This window comes from Ambystoma mexicanum, chromosome 11, assembly GCF_040938575.1.
Source record: "Ambystoma mexicanum isolate Mex_15411 chromosome 11, UKY_AmexF1_1, whole genome shotgun sequence".
Lineage (NCBI taxonomy): Eukaryota > Metazoa > Chordata > Amphibia > Caudata > Ambystomatidae > Ambystoma > Ambystoma mexicanum.
In genome coordinates, this window is record NC_090934.1 from 865,824,715 (window position 1) to 865,846,671 (window position 21,957).

Below are 21,957 nucleotides of genomic sequence, written 5' to 3' on the forward strand. Positions count from 1 at the left end.
TTTCCAGGTTGGCAACCTGTTGTTTTAAGACATGAATCTCCTTTGCATTGTTCGTGCTAACGTCGGTATTGATCTTCACCCCACTTTCCAGACCACTGGTTCTTTCTGCAAGTGCCCTGACATCTTGACGTAACAGGGTGAGTTCCGTGCCCACAGCATCAATCTTATTCTCCAGGGCTGTGCGTAGGTCCGCCATTGCCAAGTCCCGTTATAGCCTCCAGGATCTGGTGCTTATCCCCTTCGGGGGCGTCTTCTGCGGGAGTCACGACCATGCTCTGCACCGATGTCGAGGGGGTCCGCTGCGTTTTCGTAAAAACCTCCATCGTGGGTTGCTTGGACTTGACTCTCAACCCTTTCGCCGACATGGCGCTGCCCTCCACTCCTGTACGGCTCCGTCTTGGTGCAGCTGCTGCAGTGTCCTTAGTCCGACAATAGTCTGGCTCCCAGGTGTCCTAACTCACATTTAAGATGGCACTCCAAATTGTCTTACGGGTGGGCTATGGCCTCGCACTCCTCATTCAACTTCCGTAGGCCTTGTCGCCCAAGTGTCCAATGCTATCTCCTCCTGCAGTCAGATCGCCAAAGCTTCATTAGCGTACGCCAGGCCGGGCACTCTCACAGTGCCATCTCGAACACTTTTCCATATTTCCTGTTGTACTCGTCCTCCAGGCAATCGTCCGCAGCCTTGTCCCGCAGTCCCGGGGAATCAGTTTTGTTTCTCCTCGGAGGTCTCTCCTTTGTTAGCCGCCATCTTGGCACCGAAGTGGCCACACAGCCGTACCAACAAAAACATATATATCTCACGATTCCTCGGGACCATGAACTTCTCCCACAAACTCCACTTAGCGTGCAGCTTCCGACACCTGATCCCCAAAGTTCTAGGCGCTCGTTACAGTTTCAGCGGGTAACTTTAGCAAAAGTAAAGTCGGATCATCAGGAGCTCCTCACAAAGCACGTGCTATTCCATGGCCAGATAGCCACGCCCCCCCCAATTGGCACATACTTAATATGCAACTGTACACAAGTTTGTCTGCCCAACTTGGGCAGTTACTGTGATCTGACCAATGCACCATTAAAGTCGACCAACCTTAACATCGATCTGTGTCCAGCAGTTTTTGGAGATTCATACTAGGGTACTACCATACCACTTGCCAACTGCCACATCCAGCGTCATTGTAACCGAGTTTCCAAACCCAATTCTCTGCTAATTAAATAAATCCCCATGCTGAAACTTTGTTGGACAATCTACTTACTTTTGGAAATCTCTGGTCTTGGCACTCATGGAGACTGAGCAGAGCTTTGCTTCGATTCTGGCCAGCACTTCAGTCAAGGGGATCCCACAGCATTCATCCCTCTATGGGCTACAGCTAAGTATCACAGCATCTGTATCCTGGTCTCCCCAGCAATGGGAATCTCCAGCCCTCTTCCAATATTTCCACCCAGATGATTTTTAAGCAGATCTCCTTTGGTGATTTTAGGCAGCTGTCCCCTTCTTCCATAGTGCAAGACCTTTTTACTCTCTAAGACCCTCTCATGGAAAACTAACATTAGGAGGTGCTAACTAATATCCAGGTACCTAATTTAATGAGCCACCGGCTCACCAACTTTCAGGTTTCCAACATACTCGGGCAGCTAGAAACACATTTTAGATTGCTATAGAGTTTCCAAAAGTCGAATATCGACTTATCATTGCTGAGAAAATGAACAATTATGATATTCCGTTTAAACTCATGGAAAAGTTCAAACATGTAATGCAAATCCAAAACCCCATTTCTCCATGTAGGATTCATTTGTCTGAAGACATTTGGTCCAGAGCCTCTGCCGCCTCATTGTTGGCTCAGCCTGCATTAAATCCATCCTCCTTTCTTCTCTTGAGGGTTGATGGGCTGAGGAGATTGTTATCATGCACCAGATGGCCTATGACATCTGGAGGCCCACTGGCATCTCCCATTTTGTCCCTGTAGTCTCAGGTTGACCACCATTTTGATTTAATACTGTATATTTTTAAGCATTTTCACTAGGTCTGTGTTGATGTGGCCCTGTTGTAAATACTTGGTGTCCATCAGCTTCTCAGCGATCTCCCATTTAGATAAGGATCCAGGCAGGCACTTGAGAACCTGCCCGACAACAAGAAACATGGTCTGTCTCGGGCCTAAATGACATGTGACCTATGAAAACAAAATAGCCTTTTCAATAGTTGCCTTCTCTTCTCAGTGCCACATTGTATTTATTTAAGCAGTGTGCATCTTTCTGTTATGGTGAAATACATTTTTGAATCCAGGTATTTTCTTTCTTTTGCACTTCCAGTATTTTTCCTACTGAGGCAAGACTGAAAGTAAAGGGCTGCTGTCAGTTTGGTCACTCACAAAGGCCTTTTTAAATAATGTTAATTTATATAAAATGCTGCTGTTCATCTCTCAGCCACACAGTAATGTGCCATTTGCATCTTTACATACTTCTTTCAGTCATTTGCAGAAATACTTGGATTTATATTGACTAGGCACATTTAGCCATATTTAAGTTTGTAAGGCAGGCTTTTCATTCACCAGTGCGCTGAGCCATAAGTACAATGTATTTTGCATTAAGACCTAACCTAGTCTTCCAGTTATATTTGTTGGGGCTGTGATTAAACCCCACACGTTGCTGAAGGTGTAAATTATTAACAGATAAAATGTGCTTCTGATATAGTTGAGTGGATGGAGTGCTTACTGGAGACACAGGTGTTTAGCCAGCAGGCCAATGGTCAAAGTCCCAGGAGGGTCCTCTCAGCCTTTCATCATCCTGCTTTTGGTAACATTAGTAGCAGTGAGCTGGATGAGAACAACAACTGTTTTTTAAGCACCGGGGGGCTATTCAGTGTACGTTGTGCACCATATAATTTTATTTTCTTTCTGGTTCTGCAGGTGCTGGGCACCCTTCTCATCCAGCTTCTGGAGCGGGACTTGCAGCCGCCCTGCCAGGCAGTCTGTCTGGAGACTATCCGCATCTTGTCCCGTGACAAGAGCTGCCTGGGCCCATTCGTCACCCTCTCTGGCCTGAAAATGCTGGCCCGCCATGCCGGCATTGACTGCTCCTCGCCCCAGGTGGCGGAACCAGAGGTGATGGTGGAGTCACTTAAATGCCTGTGTAACTTGGTCTTCAGCAGCACTGAGGGGCAGCAGCGGAGTGCTGAAGCGGGGATCGTGGTGGGTCTGGCCCGGCGCCTCAAGCTCCACCGTGAGGGTAGCTTCACGCATGAGGTCCGATTTTTACACCTGCGCCTGATGTTCCTGCTGACCGCCCTGAGGGTGGACGTGCGGCAGCAGCTCGCTCGGGAGCTTCAGGGTGTAATCCTGATGACCGATGCACTGCAGGAGATCCTGGGGGTTCAGTGGAAGGACTCCTATGAGGTGGCCAGTGATCCCAGACTCCTTCCGCGACAAGCCATGGAGCTGGCCATGGAGACCCTCAAGGTCCTCTTCAATATTACCTTTGACAGCAACCGGCAAAAGACAGACAAGGTAAGCAGTCTTTCTTTTCACTAAAAAAGGTGCGTGATTTCTGCTAAAAGGTACATAGTTTGTACAGGGGGATAGTCCTGTCCTCAAACATTTATACTACAATACATTTTTGTAGTGATGATTCAAACAGACCTCCATATTAGTACTAATACATCGAAAACAAGTATGCATTATTGGAAGAAGGTTCTGATCCAGATACTGGAAAACAACTACAGTGTCCTTTATTAATTAGGCCACATATGTAGACATTGAAAATCGAAAATCGAAAATAAACCTTGTCACCAACTAGTCAAGTAGTGTTAGAGAGGTAACATGTATTTCAAATGTTCGGTGCACATTTAATAAAGTAACATAGGCCTATAGCAGACCCTATTTTTAGGTTTCTTAATCATGAGGCGATTAGCTTTGTTTTGTGCAGTCGATTGTTTAAACTGTTGTAATATATTGTTTGTTTGGCAAATATGATGTAATATTGTGCAAAACTGTACACAGGCAATACAACTCTGCACCATTATACAGGTGTGTTGGCAACACACCCCATGAATTTTGTAAATGTACCTTTTCTTTGAACGTCCAGTGCATTTCAAAATGTCACTTTAGAATTCTGGTTTGTATGGACTTAAAAAGGCCAGATTCAGTGCCCACCTGTCACCAATGAACATGTGCACTGAACATTTGAAATGCATGTTACCTCTCTAACACTACTTGTCTAGTTGGTGACAAGGTTTATTTTCTATTTTCGATTTTCGATTTTCAATGTCTACATATGTGGCCTAATTAATAAAGGTCACTGTAGTTGTTTTGCAGTATCTGGATCAGAACCTTCTTCCAATAATGCATACTTGTTTTCGATGTATTAGTACTAATATGGAGGTCTGTTTGAATCATCACTACAAAAATGTATTGTAGTATAAATGTTTGAGGACAGGACTACCCCCCTGTACAAAGTATCAGCCAAGCCTTTCCGTCCTGCCCGTCTATAGGCTATCCCTTTTGTTACAAATAAGGTACATAGTGACAGTCCCCCTAGTCTCCAATGGGTGTTTGTCAGCTACTGAGAGAGATGGAGGTTGTGTGGTAAGGTGTCTTTGGTGGGGAATGACCATTGTAGGCAAGTGCAGGAGATGGTGTACAGTGCCACCATGTTAATGTTTTTGTGTGCAAACACAGTACAACATTATTATGCCCCTAACCACTCTTGCCTGTTAACATTACCCTAATCCTGCTGTACAGCACAATGCTGGTTCAAAGCTAGGTTTGTGCTATATCTATCCTATAATATAAAATCATAAGTGACGGTTTCGTGTAACGTTTTCATGTAACATTTTCTGTAATGCTTGAAATTGGGGTCAACGTATGTCCGACAGACATGGGACTGGTGTCATTCCGTCCCACATTTGGCTCAAATCAGTGGAATACTGTCCACATCTGCAATTTCTAATGCCTTTCGAGAGTATTGACGGCTGAAGTTGTGTATGAGCGACCATTTTGTGTAACTTTTTTTGTAACGCTTTCACTTGGGGTCATTGTACATCCTACAGACATGGGTCTGGTGTCATTCCGTTCCACATTACAACCCCTTTGATGGTATACTGTCCAAACTGCAATTCTTGAGGCATTAAGTCCATTCATTGGAGTTCATTCAATGATGAATTTGTGTATAAGTAAGGCGTTTGAAGTCCATTCACTGGAATTCATTCCCTGATGAAGTTGTGTATGAAGCTGTGTATAAGTGACGATTTCATGTAACGTTTCATTGAGTCTGGTGTCATTCCGTCCCACATGCACCGAACTTTGCTGGAAAACTGTCCAACTTTTGGATTCCCCAAAGGGGGGCAGGTGAGAATGAACCAAGCCCTTGGTGGGGTATCCCAACACGCACCCAAGCCGTCAAATCCAGCAATACAAGCCCTTCGGGTGGTTGGGCGCCAAAGTAAATATAATAATAACTATTGATAGAGTTTCTTTCTTGTTGAGGGGGTATGACTGCTGCTATATGGGAGAGTCTGTGCTCTATGGCGGGGCCACTGCTGGAGAGAGAGAGAGAGAGAGAGAGAGAGAGGGAGAGGGATCGAAAAAAGGTTTGGGGTCTGTAATATTTGTGCAAGTGGGTAAGTACTCTATAGCGCAAAAGAAGATATATTGTCTGTCACCACTTTTGGGGCGTGGGCTATCAGTTACAGAATGTTGCAGGTGGAGAAGGCGTCCTGAAATATCTAGGCTAGGGATGGCAGGAGGTCTGGGGCCCAGGTCCAGTACTGTCTGAGTGGGCTGGTTGCTGCAGATGGGGCAGAAGAGGAGGGGTTAATTTTTCCCACTCCATATATTTTGGAAGAGGGGAGAGGCTGTTTCAAAGAATCAATAATACATATGACTGCATGAAACACTTTCTTCAACTCCGACGTGCAGTGATCCAATATATTCGAAGATGACTCACGTTACAATTAGTACACATATACATACACACTCATATGTTGACCCTCTTTCCATCTTACTTAATTTTTTTCTTTCTTTCGCTTTCCTTCTTTCACCCACATTGGCACCTTCTCTTTTCTTCTCCCCTTCTTTCTTCTTAGTGCAGAATTGCCCACCCCTGATGAAGTTTATGTTATCCAGGCCTACTGTGCTATTTTCAAAACCAGTCATGAAGAGCGACCTTAATTGAATAACTCTTAACTACATAGTGGTTTAGCATGGCTTATGTTGATGCTGAGCAAACTCTTGAAGGGTCAGTGCTTGAAGGTCCTATTCTAAAATAAAGTCACAAGATCTGGTAAAAAGAAGTCTGACCGGGAAACAGGAAGCTAAACCCGAGAAATGATGATGTGGCTACTAGAGTCAATCCAGCGCATCCTGAACATTCCCTTTTATTGTATCGCTTTGTTTTCTTTTCCACTTCTTTTACTTTTCTGTGTCTCCCTTTTGTTTCCCGTTTTGACCTATTACCACTTACTCCATGTGCCCCCCAAGCCCTCCCTTCTATACACGTCCAACTCTTGGCACCGACACTCCGGTCAGCTGGCTTGGCAAACCCAGTGCACGCCCTTGATATAGGGATTCTTTCCGACAAACGAATCTGGTGAAAGCCTCCACCCTGCGAGGGCCCGCTTGAGCACTGTCAATCCCATCAGGTAACCACTCACCATCTAACCACATCTAGTGCCATGCTTCGTCAGTTCTAGATATTGCCAGCACAATAACACTCTGCTCTAATCCGCGCTGTACTCTGCTGAAACCCACACTCATGTTTACCAATAACGAATCACATTTCAGAAACACGCATCCTACTACGACAACCATATCGCTTCCCACTCATCCCCATTGCTTCCCCCCTTGTTTTTCTTCAGTCCATCGTCCAGTTTTTCTTTCCTATCAGCTCCTCCCCAAACCTCCCCTTTCTTTCCACAGACGAAGGTCTGGCAACACCCTGGGAGGGTCGCAATAAGCCCCCTTTCAAGCAAGGTCAGGCGCTGTAAAACCATTACAGCAGTGATGGGCGCAGTATGAATATTGGATTACATAATCATAACATATTAATAGAACACACATTACACAACCCACAATCTACACACCTGGCCAGAGCACAGACATACAGAGTCAAAAAGCGACCCCTTTCTTTGACGCACAGGAGGTGCAGCAAAACTACAGAAGACTAGGTTTAATATGCATCTTTAATATGAATAAATCTTGTTTTATCTGTATTATTCCCACTTCTTGTGTGATCAAATGGTCAGTTTATAAATAAACCTAGCCTTCTGTAGTTTTGCTGCACCTCCTGTGCATCAAAGAGAGGGGTAGCTTTTTGACTGTGTATCTCTGTGCTCTGTTACTTACTTACCCTCTAGACTCTAGAGTCTGGAGTCAGGCCCCCCGAAAACAAAAAAGAGGGCGGGCGGGCCCCTTGTTCCATGGCTGCTGGACTCCAGAAGCCAGATGACGAAAATGTTGCCCTTGTGCTAAAAATTCATCAATTTTCCAGCATAGATAACATAGAAACAAACGGGGTTTGCCCCAATCGGCGTTACCTAAACATGTTTTGCCATGTCAAAAATGAAGCTGGCTGTTGCATGTACAATGTTTGATGCGGATTAAAGAAAGACATATAGTAAACGCATTTCATTCTATGATATGCAGAAAACATAGTAAACCAGTACGATACATTTTTGCCATAGTGCAACGGTTTTTTGATAATACGGATTTTGATAAAAACAGGTTTGCTCCATTCCCATGTTATCTAAGCATTCGCTCGGTTTTTAGCACAGTTGTTGCTTCTGAAATGGAAGTGAATTCAAAGAGACCGTGGGTCGTGACAAGCGTGTAATGGCTGCGCGGTAATTTTCCTGAGCAGGAAAATTACTGCTCAGCCATTACGCACTTGTCACGACGCACGGTCTCTTTGAATTCACTTCCATTTCAGAAGCAGATTTAATCGCAGCACGTGCTTCAACTGTCTTTATCCTGCGAGAACCATCTTTATCCGAAAACAGAGAGAGACTGACAATATCAAGTGAATGTATGGTTTCTTGGCCCAGAGAAACGTGTGCTATTGAACCTGTCACGCAGGGCCCCCGGGGTTGGCCAGAGATGTTGGTGTTAAAAGGACAGAGCCAGCCGTGAAGATGGACCATTCGGTCCAAAATGCATCGGCAATGCTCTCTGCTGTTCTTTTGTGCAAATCACAAAGTTTACACCAATAAAGAAGACGTCTATGAGAATTCTTCTGCACAAGATACTTTAATTCTGGAATTAATAATATTCAGTATGCACTATTATTTACTACATCATTGGCACCCCATCATTGGTGCCCCGGTTCTGATGAATTGTTCATCAGAATGTTCTTTTGTGACTATTCTCCTATTTGGCATAATTTCCCCTCTTCCCTCTCTGTCAGTCTCGGGCACTGTTCTCCTATTTGCAAATACTCTTCCCTCTTTCCTCTCTATAAGTCTCTGGTACTGTTCTACTATTTGGCATACTGTTCCCTCGTTCCTCACTATCAGTCTCTGGTACTGTTCTCCTATTCGGCATACTTTCCCCTCTTTCCTCTGTATCAGTCTTTAGCACTGTTCTCCTATTTGCAAATACTCTATCCTCTTTCCTCTCTTTCAGTCTCTAGCAGTGTTCTCCTATTTGCAAATATTCTTCCCTCTTGCCTCTCTATCATTATCTGGCACTGTTCTCCTATTTGGTAAACTCTTCCCTCTTTCCTCATCTCTATCAGTCTCTGGCACTGTTCCTCTATTTGCATATATTCTTCCCTCTTGCCTCTCAATCATTCTCTCGCACTGTTCTCCTATTTGGCAAACTATTCCCTCTTTCTTCTCTATCAGTCTCTGGCACTGTTCGCCTATTTGCAAATACTCTTTCCTCTTTCCTCTCTATAAGTCTCTGGTACTGTTCTACTATTTGGCATACTGTTCCCTCGTTCCTCACTATCAGTCTCTGGTACTGTTCTCCTATTCGGCATACTCTTGCCTCTTTCCTCTCTATCAGTCTCTGGCACTGTTCTCCTATTAAGCATACTCGTCCCTCTTTCCTCTCTTTCAGTCTCTGGCACTGATCTCCTATTTGGACATATTCTTCCCTCTTTCCTCTCTTTCAGTCTCTAGCACTGTTCTCCTATTTTCAAATACTCTTGCCTCTTTCCTCTCTATCAGTCTCTGGCACTGTTCTCATATTCGGCATACTCTTGCCTCTTTCCTCTCTATCAGTCTCTGGCACTGTTCTCATATTCGGCATACTCTTGCCTCTTTCCTCTTTATCAGTCTCTGGCACTGTTCTCATATTCGGCATACTCTTGCCTCTTTCCTCTCTATCAGTCTCTGGCACTGTTCTCATATTCGGCATACTCTTGACTCTTTCCTCTCTATCAGTCTCTGGCACTGTTCCTCTATTTCGCATACTCTTCCCTCTTCGCACCCAATTGGTCTCTGGGGTGCCTGGTCACTCTGTAATAAGATTGCACCTACTCTTCATGTGTTTTGTCTTATTGTGCCATTCCTCAGCATCACAGAGTACTGGATTTCCCCCTTTATTCTCTGCAACCGAGACCATGGGCACTGGAATAGTTACCTCTCACAAACTACCAGCAACCTTTGTCCTCCTAGACCCCAACCTTTACTTTTAGATATCACTGTTCCTCCCTTTTACAGACTTACCCCCTTTCTTTACTTTAAAAAAAAGTATTTTTAATTCTGCCAACAAAACAAAACAAGATGTTAATACGCATTAGCATCCTGGCAGGGGTGGGGGCAGCCAATCAGGTGGCTAGGAACGCTGGCTTGAACTGCTGATGCAAGCCGCGTTCCATGCCACCTGACAGTTGGCTCCCCGCCGCCATCTTTCCCCCACCCTCCGTTCTTGTATTTTTTAATTTTTGCCCTTTTCCCAGCCACACTGACCTGTTTGTTGTGGCGGCACAGGCCGCCGCCGCAGTTGCTTCCCTGCTTCTTCGGGCGCCATGGAAAGGGAAGAGGGCACTGATGAGCCCCGCCTTCCCTTTGTATGGTGGCCATCTTGGAAAAGGATTTCATTAATTGAACGGGACGCCTACATTTATGACGGGCGTTGGTTGGTGACGGGTTGAAATGCTGCATAATCCCCCTGAGAAGTTGGGTGATGCTGCAAAAGTGGACAGAGTAGTAGATAGTATGTGCTAGCGTGTTTGGTGCGGGACAATTGTTTGCAAATTGTAGGCTCCACCTTACTTCAATTGTAACAGGAATGTAATTTCAGAGGATAACAAGTAAATTGTATAGGTCCTGGTCCGTTCATTATAGTCTCATTATAGTTCCGGTTGGAGCGGGCATGAGAGCTGGCTCTCATGACAGGTTTGGAAGATTAGAGGGCAAGAGTGAAAGGTCCAGTTGCTGGCATGAGAATGGTCAGTGATGGTGTCATAGGGGACATTTGCTAGAAAATAGAATAAAGTCATGCTCCATCAAGCAATGCTTCACTCCAGGTTCATTGGGCGATTGTGCGCAGAATTCATTTAACAAATTAACGTATTTCTGCACAAAAATCAACTATAACTTCATACTAGGTCACGGCTCTGCGACGTTCTGCTCTCCAGATGTTTTGGACTACAACTACCACAAGCCCTACCCAGTATAGTCAAGCGTGAGGGATCATGGGAGTCATAGTCCAAAACATCTCGAGCGCCATAGGCGGCAGACTCCTGTAATAAGCAACATAGCAGGCAGAATAACCAATCAAAGTTACTGATTAAGCCTGCACCACTGTACTCCTTTACAAAATGTCTGCAAAGCATCCGAGCTAAGCAATCCATTTAACACGCAAGATTGATAGTATAGCCACCAAGCACCAAGTGACGTTCAGAATATGGTACTTAGCAATGGTAAAGGAGCAGTAAGGGAGCGTTGACAAAACCAGTAATGGTGGCTGTTGCATAGGAGAAGAGGTTACACCACACACCGTGGAGGTGAGAGCAGTCAGAGATGCTACCGGATGCCCTCTGGTGCACCCCTGGTAGGTATCATCTTGCCGGGCACGGGCAGTGGCCTAGAATTGTCTTACTGAGGAGGAACTGGCCCTGCACCTGAGCGGAGTGAATACTCTGTGATAGCCTTGCTTGCAGTGTTTGATGTGCCCCCCTCCTCTTCACTGATGCGAATGGGAGAGAGAACCCATTTGACTGGGGCACGCAAGGCACTATGGGATGTTTCACAATCCCTTCAATTAATACTTTTTGCATGTGCAGCTCTTGGTCTCCCGGTGACCGTCATATTCTGGCACTCCTGTGCAACCTCTTTCTATGTTTCATTCTCTTCCACATGTGTACTGCAGTTTTGTGTTAGTAAGGGGCAGAGAGAACGGGGCTTATGAGCATATTAAGGGCCTCGTTTAGCTGAATTTCCAGAGTGCAGGCGGTTGATGGCCGGGCCTGCGCTGCAGCAAGTTGATTCTGAGTTCACCCCATTTGCTCTCAACCCAATGCTGCACTCTCCGTCCTTGCTCCCAGGGCTCCCATCACCCACCCTTACCTATCCCCTTGGCACCCCTTCTAGTGCCTCTCTGCCGTCCTCGCTTCCTGTGCCATTTCTTCAACCCCCTTACCGCACCCCTCGCCCTCCTTTCAAATACGTCCATTCCCATGCGCCCCTTAACATTTTCCCATGCCTGTGCCGTCCCTTCCCTGCAAAGGCGAAGTGGGTGGTGATGTTGTATGCCGCATGTAAAAGTCATTTTCAGTGATGCTCACCACCTGCGTCCTGAAGTGCAGCTTGTAGATGGCACCCCCTTTGTACCCGTTCCAGGATCTCAAGCAGGGTGGCACTTCTGCCCATTCCTGACCTGCTTCAGGCGCTGGGGCAGTAGATCCCCACCCAGGTGACTCAAGAGATGGTGTGGGTGGAACTATTTGCACAGTGGTCCATGTCTGTGAGCAGGCAATACTGGTGAGGCAAGACATACCACTCACCGGGCTGCCACAGGTGCACGCTGCACACCACGAGACTGCGCGGGACGGATACATGCAATGATCCACATTGTTCCCCCCTAAATCTGGACTTGCTGAAGGCAGAAGGGCCCCAGTTCCCTAGTACAGGCCTAGGCTGCTAATGTGGATCCCAAAAAGCCAACACCCTTTAACACATGTGTGAAGGGCCATTGCAAGGACACATGCTGCTGCTGCTGCAGACGAAATGCCATTTTAGATTTTTGGGACCAATCTGGTGGCCCCCTAGAAAGCTGCCTAGAATGTCCTTATTATAGAATGACCTCTGCATGTGAGCCTGGTCAATGCTATGTGATTGCACTGCTTGCACTCTCTGATGTCTCCCTTTGCTCTGCATCGAAGCCAGTGGGACATACCTTCCAACACGCCAAGACTGCTCTCGCGGGGAGCCATCTCCTGCTAGTGTTTTAATTTCTGAAAAATTGCATACTTACGGCTTACCAGGCATGTAGGCCCACGTAAAAGTATCTTAAATTGCCCTTTTGAGTTAATTCAAAAGAGCGAGCCTTATGTCTGGCTTGCGGTTGAATCATGTAGTTATGCTGATTCTGCGTCACACTTTCATCCTTCAAATGACTGACATTAACACAATAGGTGCGCAAGGTGCTTACCCACCAGGATCATTGAACGTTCAACTTGTTTTTTAACTGGTCTGAATAAGTTGATGCATTTGATGAAACCAATAGGAAAGCAGAGAAACTGCAGATAAAAATGCAACCATCGTCTGAGCTCGCTCTTCTGTCCTCCCTAAATTCTTACTATGATGTCTTCTCTTCAGGAGGACAAAGAATCTTATAACCAGGCATTGGGCCACATTACAAGTGTGGCGGTCCGGAATAATGGGTGCTGGTCGCACCGTACCATCACCCATTTCCAGACCGCCATACCACAACTCTGTGAGCCGGGGGCCATTGCGCCAGGCATTTCTGACCTCCTGGGCATAACGACCCCGCCCGCAGAGTTTTCAGGGAAGCACCGGCATTGTTAGCAACAGTGCCAGTGCTTCCGTGTCCCCATTCCCATAGACTCCTATGGGGCTCAGTGGGAATGGGGACTATCATTTTCCAGAGCCTGACTTCTCAATCCGCCGGGACTTGTAATGTCCGAGTGGCACCGGGAAGTCAGGCACCGAAAAAGTTTTAGGTGTCTGGCGGGAACCCGCCGGAAGCACCGGCAGGGTGACCGCTGGACTCGTAATGAGGCCCATTGATCACTTTGAGATCCACAATCCCCACTCACACTGACCTCCTCCCCAGTTCCTTAGATTCGATCTTTGATTTCGATACCTATTTTAACTCTGTGATGGCTACTACTCTTTTCCCATTCGACTAAATGGTGCTTCTATTGTTTCTCCTTTTCTCTTTCTCATTCCCTTACTATCGTAACGTGCGGATTCATGAAGCGTTAGGAAGTGCCCCACTTTCAGGAGAGAATGATTAAGAAAAGAAGTCCATTTTGTCCCTGCTCTTTGGCTCGTGTCCACGCTGGACAAGGGACCATTGCTGCAGGAGCAGTTCTCTTGCTCCTTCTTTTTGAAGCCGAGGCCCCATCTTGGTTTTTATATCTGCCGCTCATTAGCGCTGCCCGCTTTTGCCACTGCACCAGACCCACCAATTCTGCAAATGCAAATTAGATTCTTCAGGGTGCACCCGCTTACCAAAGTCTCGTGTCTAGATGGGTGCAAATTGAAGAGCGATTTGCACACGTGCTTTTCCTATGCAATCAGTCACAAGTGGCCTACTTTTGGGTTTTGCGACTTAGGGGCGATTGGGTCGGGAAGAATGTGCAGCCACAAATACACTCGCGACTGTTAAAGTGCTTTATGAATTGGGCCCTATCTGAGCCTTCTTCCCTTTCTGCTTCTTCGCATATTATTTAATTGAATCTTCTTTCTTTTCTCAAAAGTGATCATCTCACTGCTGCTCCATCTACCTTTTCTGCGAAGCGCTCATCCCATCACTCTATCCGTTACCAATCTGGTATTTACTGCTCTGTCTAGTAACCTGTTTCGTAGGTTTTCTAATATGCTGCATTTATTTTTCTTACTACATCCCTTGCGTCTTTCTCCCTTCTGTGCCTGCCAATGTTGAACCTGTGCCTCTTCCCTCTTTTCTATCTAAACAACTTGAACATCTTGATCACCATCAGCTTTGTCCTTATCTGCATATCAATTCTCTTCACTCTCCTGTTCAGTCTGGCTCCCGCGTGCACACTCATTAGACGCCACTATTCCCTCTCTGTCCATCATCAACCATCAGATTTTGGAAAGACAGTACAACTGTGGCTTCCCGTTAAACCTTTAATGTATGCTTTTGCTACATTTGACATGGTGGACCCAGCTCTACAGATAAGGGAGTATCCGCCACTTTTACTCCCTAAAACTAGGCAACCACCTCCTAACAAGGAAAACAGGGACTAAAAATACCCTCCAACAAAAAGTAGTTAACTGGCAAAAAGGAGCTTGTCTCAACCACACGCAGAACCTCTGGAAGATGTTGTACTATTATGACTGCCTGATCGGAAGAGGAAAACATTCATCTTTTAATGTGCATGAATAACTAAGTGTAAAGAAATATGTATTGCACACACATTTTTGATTTAATATATATGTTTACTCGCTTATAAATACTCCCTTTGGGGAATGTAACTTACTTGTTCCACTCCCTAAAATCATTTTTTCCCAATTTCGCATTTTTCACACCCCTTCACTTTGGGGTCCCCTAAATTCCAGTCCTTTTTTGCATTTACACTACTTCTCAAAAGATCAGATTTTTCAAAATACGGTCTCTCATATACAGCAATGATTCACAAGTCCTTAGCCATATTTCGTGTTTCTCAAAAACTCTTTGAAACAACATTTCTGGGTTACCTTGATTTTTTTCTCATTCTCGCACTTCATTGTACTAAAACAGACATTCTTTTCTTCTCTGTGTCTCATGGGCTTCTTTACTCCCACATTTATCTTCATTCCACTACTCCCCCACCCCTGCCTTCTTCTGTACAGAAAATAAGGGACCCCTTTGCCACAACTCCTCTTTCTCAGCCAATAGTTCCTGTTTTTCGCCTCTATTACTTTCAACATTATAACAATTGAAAAAAATGTATCTTTATAACCTTTCATATCACTGAGCACTTATTCTTGCTCTTTTTTACTAGGACTTTGATTAATGCTCCTGTATTGGGCCTTCCTGTATGTGCTCTTTGCTTTTCCAATGTATCTTCAGTTTGCTTCCTCATCATCGGTGTAGCCATCTGACTGCGGAGGACACGACCATCCACAGCCGGTGCAAGGGCTACCAGTTGCAGAGGACACAGATGGTGGTGTGGTGTATTCATTAAAACAATAAGATACTTAGACTTAACAATTCACTAAAAGAACCTTTATTTTGATTCTTTGTATGGTCAGGATTTCTGCCGTTGCATCCTACCTTCTGCCTTCCGACTCTGCCTTCACATCCTCGCCTGCATCGGAGGAGGTCAGCATTAAAGAATCCTCTACCTCCAATCCCCTCGCTCCACTACGTGGCTGCTGGAGCAGCTGGGAGCTACAACACATTAGGTAAGCCCACTTGGGCTTGGCACAAGAACAGGCAGCGCTATTTTAACAAACGAAGCGCTAAATTCATCTCTTTTAAATTATAATTGATTTTGTGCTGCCGGCATCATTGAGTGCTTGTGTGTTTTTGACCTCGATACTGAGTTGGGCCTTCACCATTCCAAAATGGCAGCCCTCATCCAAGCATCGGAGTGCCTGGTGTCCCCACTTTGCTGATGTGCATTGATTGGGTGCAGTCTCCTATTTTGAGTAATTAGCGAGCCGGCAGGTGAAGCCATCCCCTTCCCAAAATCCCACTCCTAAGGCCCTTGTTTGTGCCTATCTGGGTCGTGGGAGGGCTCGGCCTCCCCTCTCTCCACAACATGGAACTGTTCACCAGCATGCAGCCATCGACACCACAAACTTGTGCCCCATTTGCAGCCGGTATCTTTCCGGACTATCTGTGAGTTATGGTCTGAACTACCGGATGCCGATCCACTTATTCCCAAATGCTGTACCTAGCTGAGCCTTAAGTCCACCTCTGTTGCTTCTGCCTATGCCTCACTCCCCATCATTACATCTTAATGCACTGTGTGCCTTTCTGAACATTTTGAATCTAGGTGTGTTTTCCATCTCAACACCCCCATTTTGCATTGCATTGTGTGCCTTTCTTAATATTTCGAGTCTAGGTGTGTTTGCCATCTCCACACCCCCCATTTTACATTGCATTGTGTGCCTCCTGTGCTCAAGTGTTCCCACTGTATCTGCTTGCTCTCTCTCGGCTACAAGGCCACCTGGTTGAGTTTCTGTCTATGCAGTGCAACCTCATGTTCCATCTTGTTCTATCCTCCTTTCTGTATCTCTCTGCCACCCCTATGGCATTCACCATCTCCCCTATCTATTCTAACTGCTATACTATCACTCATCCCCATTCTCTCACAAAGTCTGAAAGGAAAATGTTTAATAAAGATTTCTTAACCACCAACCCTGGTCTGCCCATTGCAGACACCTACATCAGCGTAACTTCCAGACACATTGTCACTGATATACTCTTTTCTGTCCCCTATGTCCCCTCTCCAGATCTCTGGACTCCTCATCTGATCTCTACTCTCTCTCCTGTCTTATCTTCACCCATTAATGGTAGCACTAGATGGGAAGTTCTCTTGGTGGGCTTCTCAACATCCAGGTGCATCATTAATGTCTATCGCAATGGCACCATCATGGCTCAGGGTCCTCAACCCAACCTCCTCCTCTTTGACTGAGGCTTTCCATCTCTCATCAACTTCCTTCCTGCACATGCTACTCCTTCTTCTTCTCTCTCTGTTCCTCCTTCTCCTCCATTTGGGGTACCAGGCCCCTGTACCCCACATTGGAAAACCTTTAAAGGCAGAGACCGGCTTCACCTGGCTACGCTAAATTCCCGCTCTGCAAACACTCTGCTGACATCTGCCTCCTCCTTAAAGACCTTGACCTCGACATCCTCGCTCATACCGAGACATGGATCAAGGCCAGCTCAATCCTGCTTTTGGCTCCCTTCTCCCTGATGGCTACAAGATCATCTCTAAGCTGCGCCCCAACCATGATGGTGGTGGGGTTGCCCTGATCTTCCCTGACTGTGTCCCTTCTTCCCATATACCCTCCCAGCCATGCTCCTCCTTTGAGAGCCTGGTCTGCAAGCTGGTTATCTCTCCTACCTCCTACTCGACCATTGCCACCATCTATCAACCACCTGGCTCTATCACACTGTTCCTCTCAGACTGGGTGGATTTCTCCTCCTCTCTTCTGTCATCTACCTCTAAACTCCTTCTACCAGGTGACTTCACCATCCACCTTGACTGCTCTTTCATGGCTATGACTCTCTTCCATGACCGTTGCACCTCGCTCTCCCTCTTCATTCTCCCCTCTGGTCCTACCCACTTGGTTGGACACACTCTTGATGCCTTCATCCACATTTATCTTCTGCCCCCCCTCATCACCCCTTTCTCCTGATCAGACCACTCCCTCCTCTCCTCTCACTTGGGCCCTCTCGTCCCCCTGATCTCACCTCCTCCAGCTCTGCCAACCTTGTTCTCAGACATTCACCCGATGAAATGAGTGTCAGCTGCTGCCTTCGCATATACCTTGGTCCCCCCTCCCCTCCCACTGCAGACGCTCCCGTGGACGTTGCTCTTAGCAACCTCCACCTCACCATCAAAAACACTCTCGATATGCTTGCCCCAGTCATGAGGATTGGTCTGAAACATGTCACCAAGCGTGACACTTGGTACGATTCTGATCTAGATGCCCTGAAGCGCAAGTGGAGAGCGGCGGAAAGGAAGTGGTAGACCTCAAGCTCATCCTCTGACAAACTGGCCTGTCGCCTTCTCCAAAGGCAATATCGTCTCTCCATTCGCTCCAAAAAGAGGGCCCACATCCAGACTCGCATCTCTGGTGCATCTAACAACACGGCGGAAGTCTTTAAAATCTGCAAGGAACTAGCCAATCCCTCCGAAGTCTCCACCATGCCTCTTCCTCCTCAGGCCCTCTGCACTGCATTGGCCACCCACTTCACTGCAAAAACCCATGGCATCCTTAGCACTCTTTCCCCCTCCCCCATCCGATCCCCTTGCCACCCTTGGCCTCCCATCCTGCCTCAACCTTCCTCCCCTCCTTCTCTCCTATCACGCCGGACAAGGTCTCTAGGGTAGTCCGCTCTATGAAGGTCTCCTACAAACTGTCCCCCCTGTTCTTCTAGAACTATTAAGGACAACATTGACTCCCTTGTCCCTGCACTTACTGATTTCTGCAATCACTCTGTTGCCACTGCGTCTTTCCCTTCTTCCCTGAAGCACTAACATGTGCACCCCCTACTAAAAAAAACATCTGCTGATCCCTCATGTTCGGCTAACTATCGCCTCATCTCTATCACCCCCTTCCTTGGGAAACTCCTGGAGAAATTGGTCCTCCCACAGCTGATTCAGCATACTGAGCTGGTTGGTTGCCTACACGGCCATCAATCTGGATTCCGAGCATCCAGAGGCACCGAAACTGCTCTCCTGGAACCCCGTTAAGAACTACTCACATCTCTGGACTAACTCTCCCGCTGTTCTCATTCTACTCAATCTCTCCTCTGTATTTGATACGGTCAACCATTCCATCCTCATAAAACAGCTCCATGATACCCTTGGTATCTCAGAGCGGGCACTGTACTGGGTGACTTCCTTCCTCACTGACCGTCCTTCCCAGGTTATCTTGTGTTCTTTCTCCTCTCCCACCTCTATCTCTACCTGTGGTGTGGCCCAGGGCTCCAAACTCTCAGCCTGGCTCTTAAACGTCTATCTCACTCCAGTTGCTCACTTTATTTCCAGTTTCTCCCTCCCACTTCCAGTGTTATGATGCAGATGATACCCAACTCTTCTTCAAACATCCCTCCGACCCTCTTGCTACTTCCTCTACCATTCCTAACTGCCTTCCTGGTGTGCCTCTAACAATCTCTGCCTCAATGCTAGCAAGACTGAGATCCTTCCTATCGGTATTCCTGCTCCCACTTCCTCCCTTCTCCCTTGCAACCCTCTATGCCCCGCTAACTTCATCTGAAGCAAGAAACCTCACAGTCATCTTGGACTCCTCTCTGACTTTCCTCCCCCACATTATAGACCTTGCCAAGAAGGCCCACTTCCAACTCCACCTCCTCAGAGGCATGCTCCCTTTCCTCACCTTTACCCAGAAGCTCAATGTCTCTAGAGTCCATGCACTCTCTAGACTGTGCTACTGAAAATGCCTCTTCCTTAATCTACCCATTTCCTCTTTTTGCCCCCTCCAGCTTATCCAAAATAGGACTGTAAAATGTATCCTTGTCCTCAAGCCCAGAGACCGTAACTCTCCAGCCCTAAAATCTCTCCACTGGCTCTTGGTTGCTGCAAGGATCACATTCAAGTCTCTCTGCATCAGCCATAAGGCCTGGGACAATGCTATCTACAACTTGCTCTCACTGGATACTCTCCCTCCAGGTCTTTACGTTCCTCCAGCTTCAATTCTCTGTGGGCCTCATTACGAGTTTGGCGGCAGCCATGGAGCTACTAGCTCTATGGCTGCCGCCAAACCGGGTTTCTTTACCGGGTCTCCATTCCGAGTATGGAGGGCCCGGTAATTCCTCCCTCTGAGAACCCAGGCCTGGGCCTTCCCCATTCCCATCTGAGCCCCCATAGGGCTCAATGGGAATGGGAGAAGGAGCTAACAACGGGCCGATTACGAGCAGCCGTTGTTTGCTCCCTCTTCCCCTCGCGGGACCCGGTAATGATTCCTGGTTTTGCCAGGCATCCTTACCGGGTCCCGCGAGTGGACCTCTTAATTTTGCATAATGGGATTAACGGGTCCGCCTCCTTTAACAGAGCCTGTTAACCCATTACGCAAAAGTCGTAATGAGGCCCACAGTGTCAAGCGCTTCTCTATGCAGCGGCCGCTCTCTTTCCTCGGCTGGCTCTTTCCTCTGGTACAGCCTCGCCTCGCTCTCTGTCTTGAGCCAGATCTCCTCAAATTCCAGAAGCGCCTCAAGACATTCCTCTTCACCTCATCCTTCCCCTCCCCTCCCGTTCTAAACCCCTCAGTCGCTGATATTGGTGGACTTGGCCCTTATGTGTCCTTCTGGGTCCTGCCCTTCCTCCTAAATGCCTTCAGCCCCTCCCACTCCCAGCACTTGCCCTTGGGCACTCACTGGCCTGTGTTCCCTCAGAGGACCGCACTTATTGTATCAGCAGATGACCACTCTTTACTATGGGTCCTCTGCCAAGCACTTACTAGTTCCCGGAACCCTACTCCCTGGCACTGCCTTCTGAGTAATTTCCTAGCAATTACCCCCCTCCCCTGCCTCCCCTGTTTTACATTGTTCTCTCTCTCTCCCTCTCTCTCTCTTTCTCTCTCTCTCTCTCTCTCTTTCTCTCTCTCTATCTCCCCCCCTCTCCCCATCCCCTTTCACGATCCAATGCTCACAAGGCCTAGTAGGACCACCTCTATCCTGTTCATTATTGTCTTCTATTGCCTTTATACCATGTTCCCTCCCCTGCCATGCGGGCGCTTTGAAACACAATTTCTTGCTGTATGAGCACCTTACCAACGCACAATAAAATAAAATAAATAAGCACATAGTTTTCAACCAGTCGTTTATTCATCTTGGCTTGCTTTGTAACCTTCACTCTACGTCCCAGAATGCCGTGCAGTTTTCTCTCATTCCCCTGATGTTCACGTACTACTTTTGTGCACTTGTGAACCTTCACTCCAGGTTCCAGAAGTCAGTGTGAGTTTCCCTCTTGTGCATTATGTTCAATGAACACTGTTGTGCACTGTTGAACATGTGCTCCAGGTTCCAGAATGCGATGCAGGTTTCTCTCTTTCTCACCATGTTCACTGGTAGTTGGTTTGCACTTGGTAACCCTCACTTTAGTTTCCAGGATGTAGTGCTGTTCCCCTCTTACGTTGCTTACGGGTGGTTGTTATATGCTTTGGAACCTTCACTCTGGTATGGAAGCTCCCTCGCAATGCTCTGGTTTATCGCAGCGACCAGGATCTCCAATTGTTCTCTCTGATTGCTGCTCTATCTGTCCTCCTCCTGCTTCCCAGGGCTCTCCAGCTCCCTTACCATTTTGGTGAGGGGATGTTTGCCACTTGACGCCCCCTCTGGATGGACTTCTCATTTTGTGTCTTCCATCTTGGAAACATGCAGCCACTCTCCTTTCTCTGAGGTGTCGGCTGCTGGTCTCCTCTCGCACCTGTCTTGCTACCGTGGCTGATGGCTTGTTTGGTGTCGTACATAGAGCTGCAGTTCGCCCCTTCAGCGGTTTCCAGCGGCCCCATTGGTTGACACGTTTAGAAGGGTTCTTCTTTGTGACACGTCCTTGTGTCTCGTTGCTCATCCACATTGTCTCTCTCTTCTGCTCTGGCAGTGCCTCGCCTCCCACTTCAGATCGGGCAGGAGCATCCTCGCCAGCTTTCCTCCTCCGCTTTAGCAGGACCTCTCATCTCTTTTCTACAATTGGCTTTTCTCCTACTTACAGAGAGAGCCCCGGATCCACTCATGTGAAGATGAAAATTGACAGATTGCACAAGCTTCCTTCCTCGTTACAGGATGCCAATGGGTCATGTCACATGGCTGGCACGTTCTACCGGCACCGCACGTATTGCACTCAGGCACTGCCATAATTTATTAACTAGCAACTGAGCAGTTAAACTCCCTTGTTCAATGTTCATCTCCCACAGCTCATTTGGCTGGCTTCCTTTTCACTCCATTCTTCAGTTTTCTTTTCAGTGTATTGTTTTTAAATGCGTTCGTTGTCTTTTTCCCAAACAATTGTCTCCTTTAGTAACTTTAATACTTCTTTTAATGTTCTTCCCTGTGCCTCACAGTTTCGTATGTCAGCCCTTTCACCGCTTTGTGTGAAATCATTGTTCTGATGTTTTCCTCTCAATATACA

The 21,957-nt window shown here is 46.9% G+C and overlaps 1 protein-coding gene across 1 annotated transcript in view; it reads left to right on the top strand.

Moving 5' to 3' along the window:
- The window catches only part of RIC8A (RIC8 guanine nucleotide exchange factor A), a 170,844-nt gene that overhangs the window by 51,870 nt on the left and 97,017 nt on the right, over positions 1-21,957 (top strand). Inside the window, exon 3 of the mRNA XM_069623908.1 lies at positions 2,904-3,500. Coding sequence (XP_069480009.1) covers positions 2,904-3,500 — 597 coding nt within the window. The remainder of the gene's footprint in view (positions 1-2,903; positions 3,501-21,957) is intronic.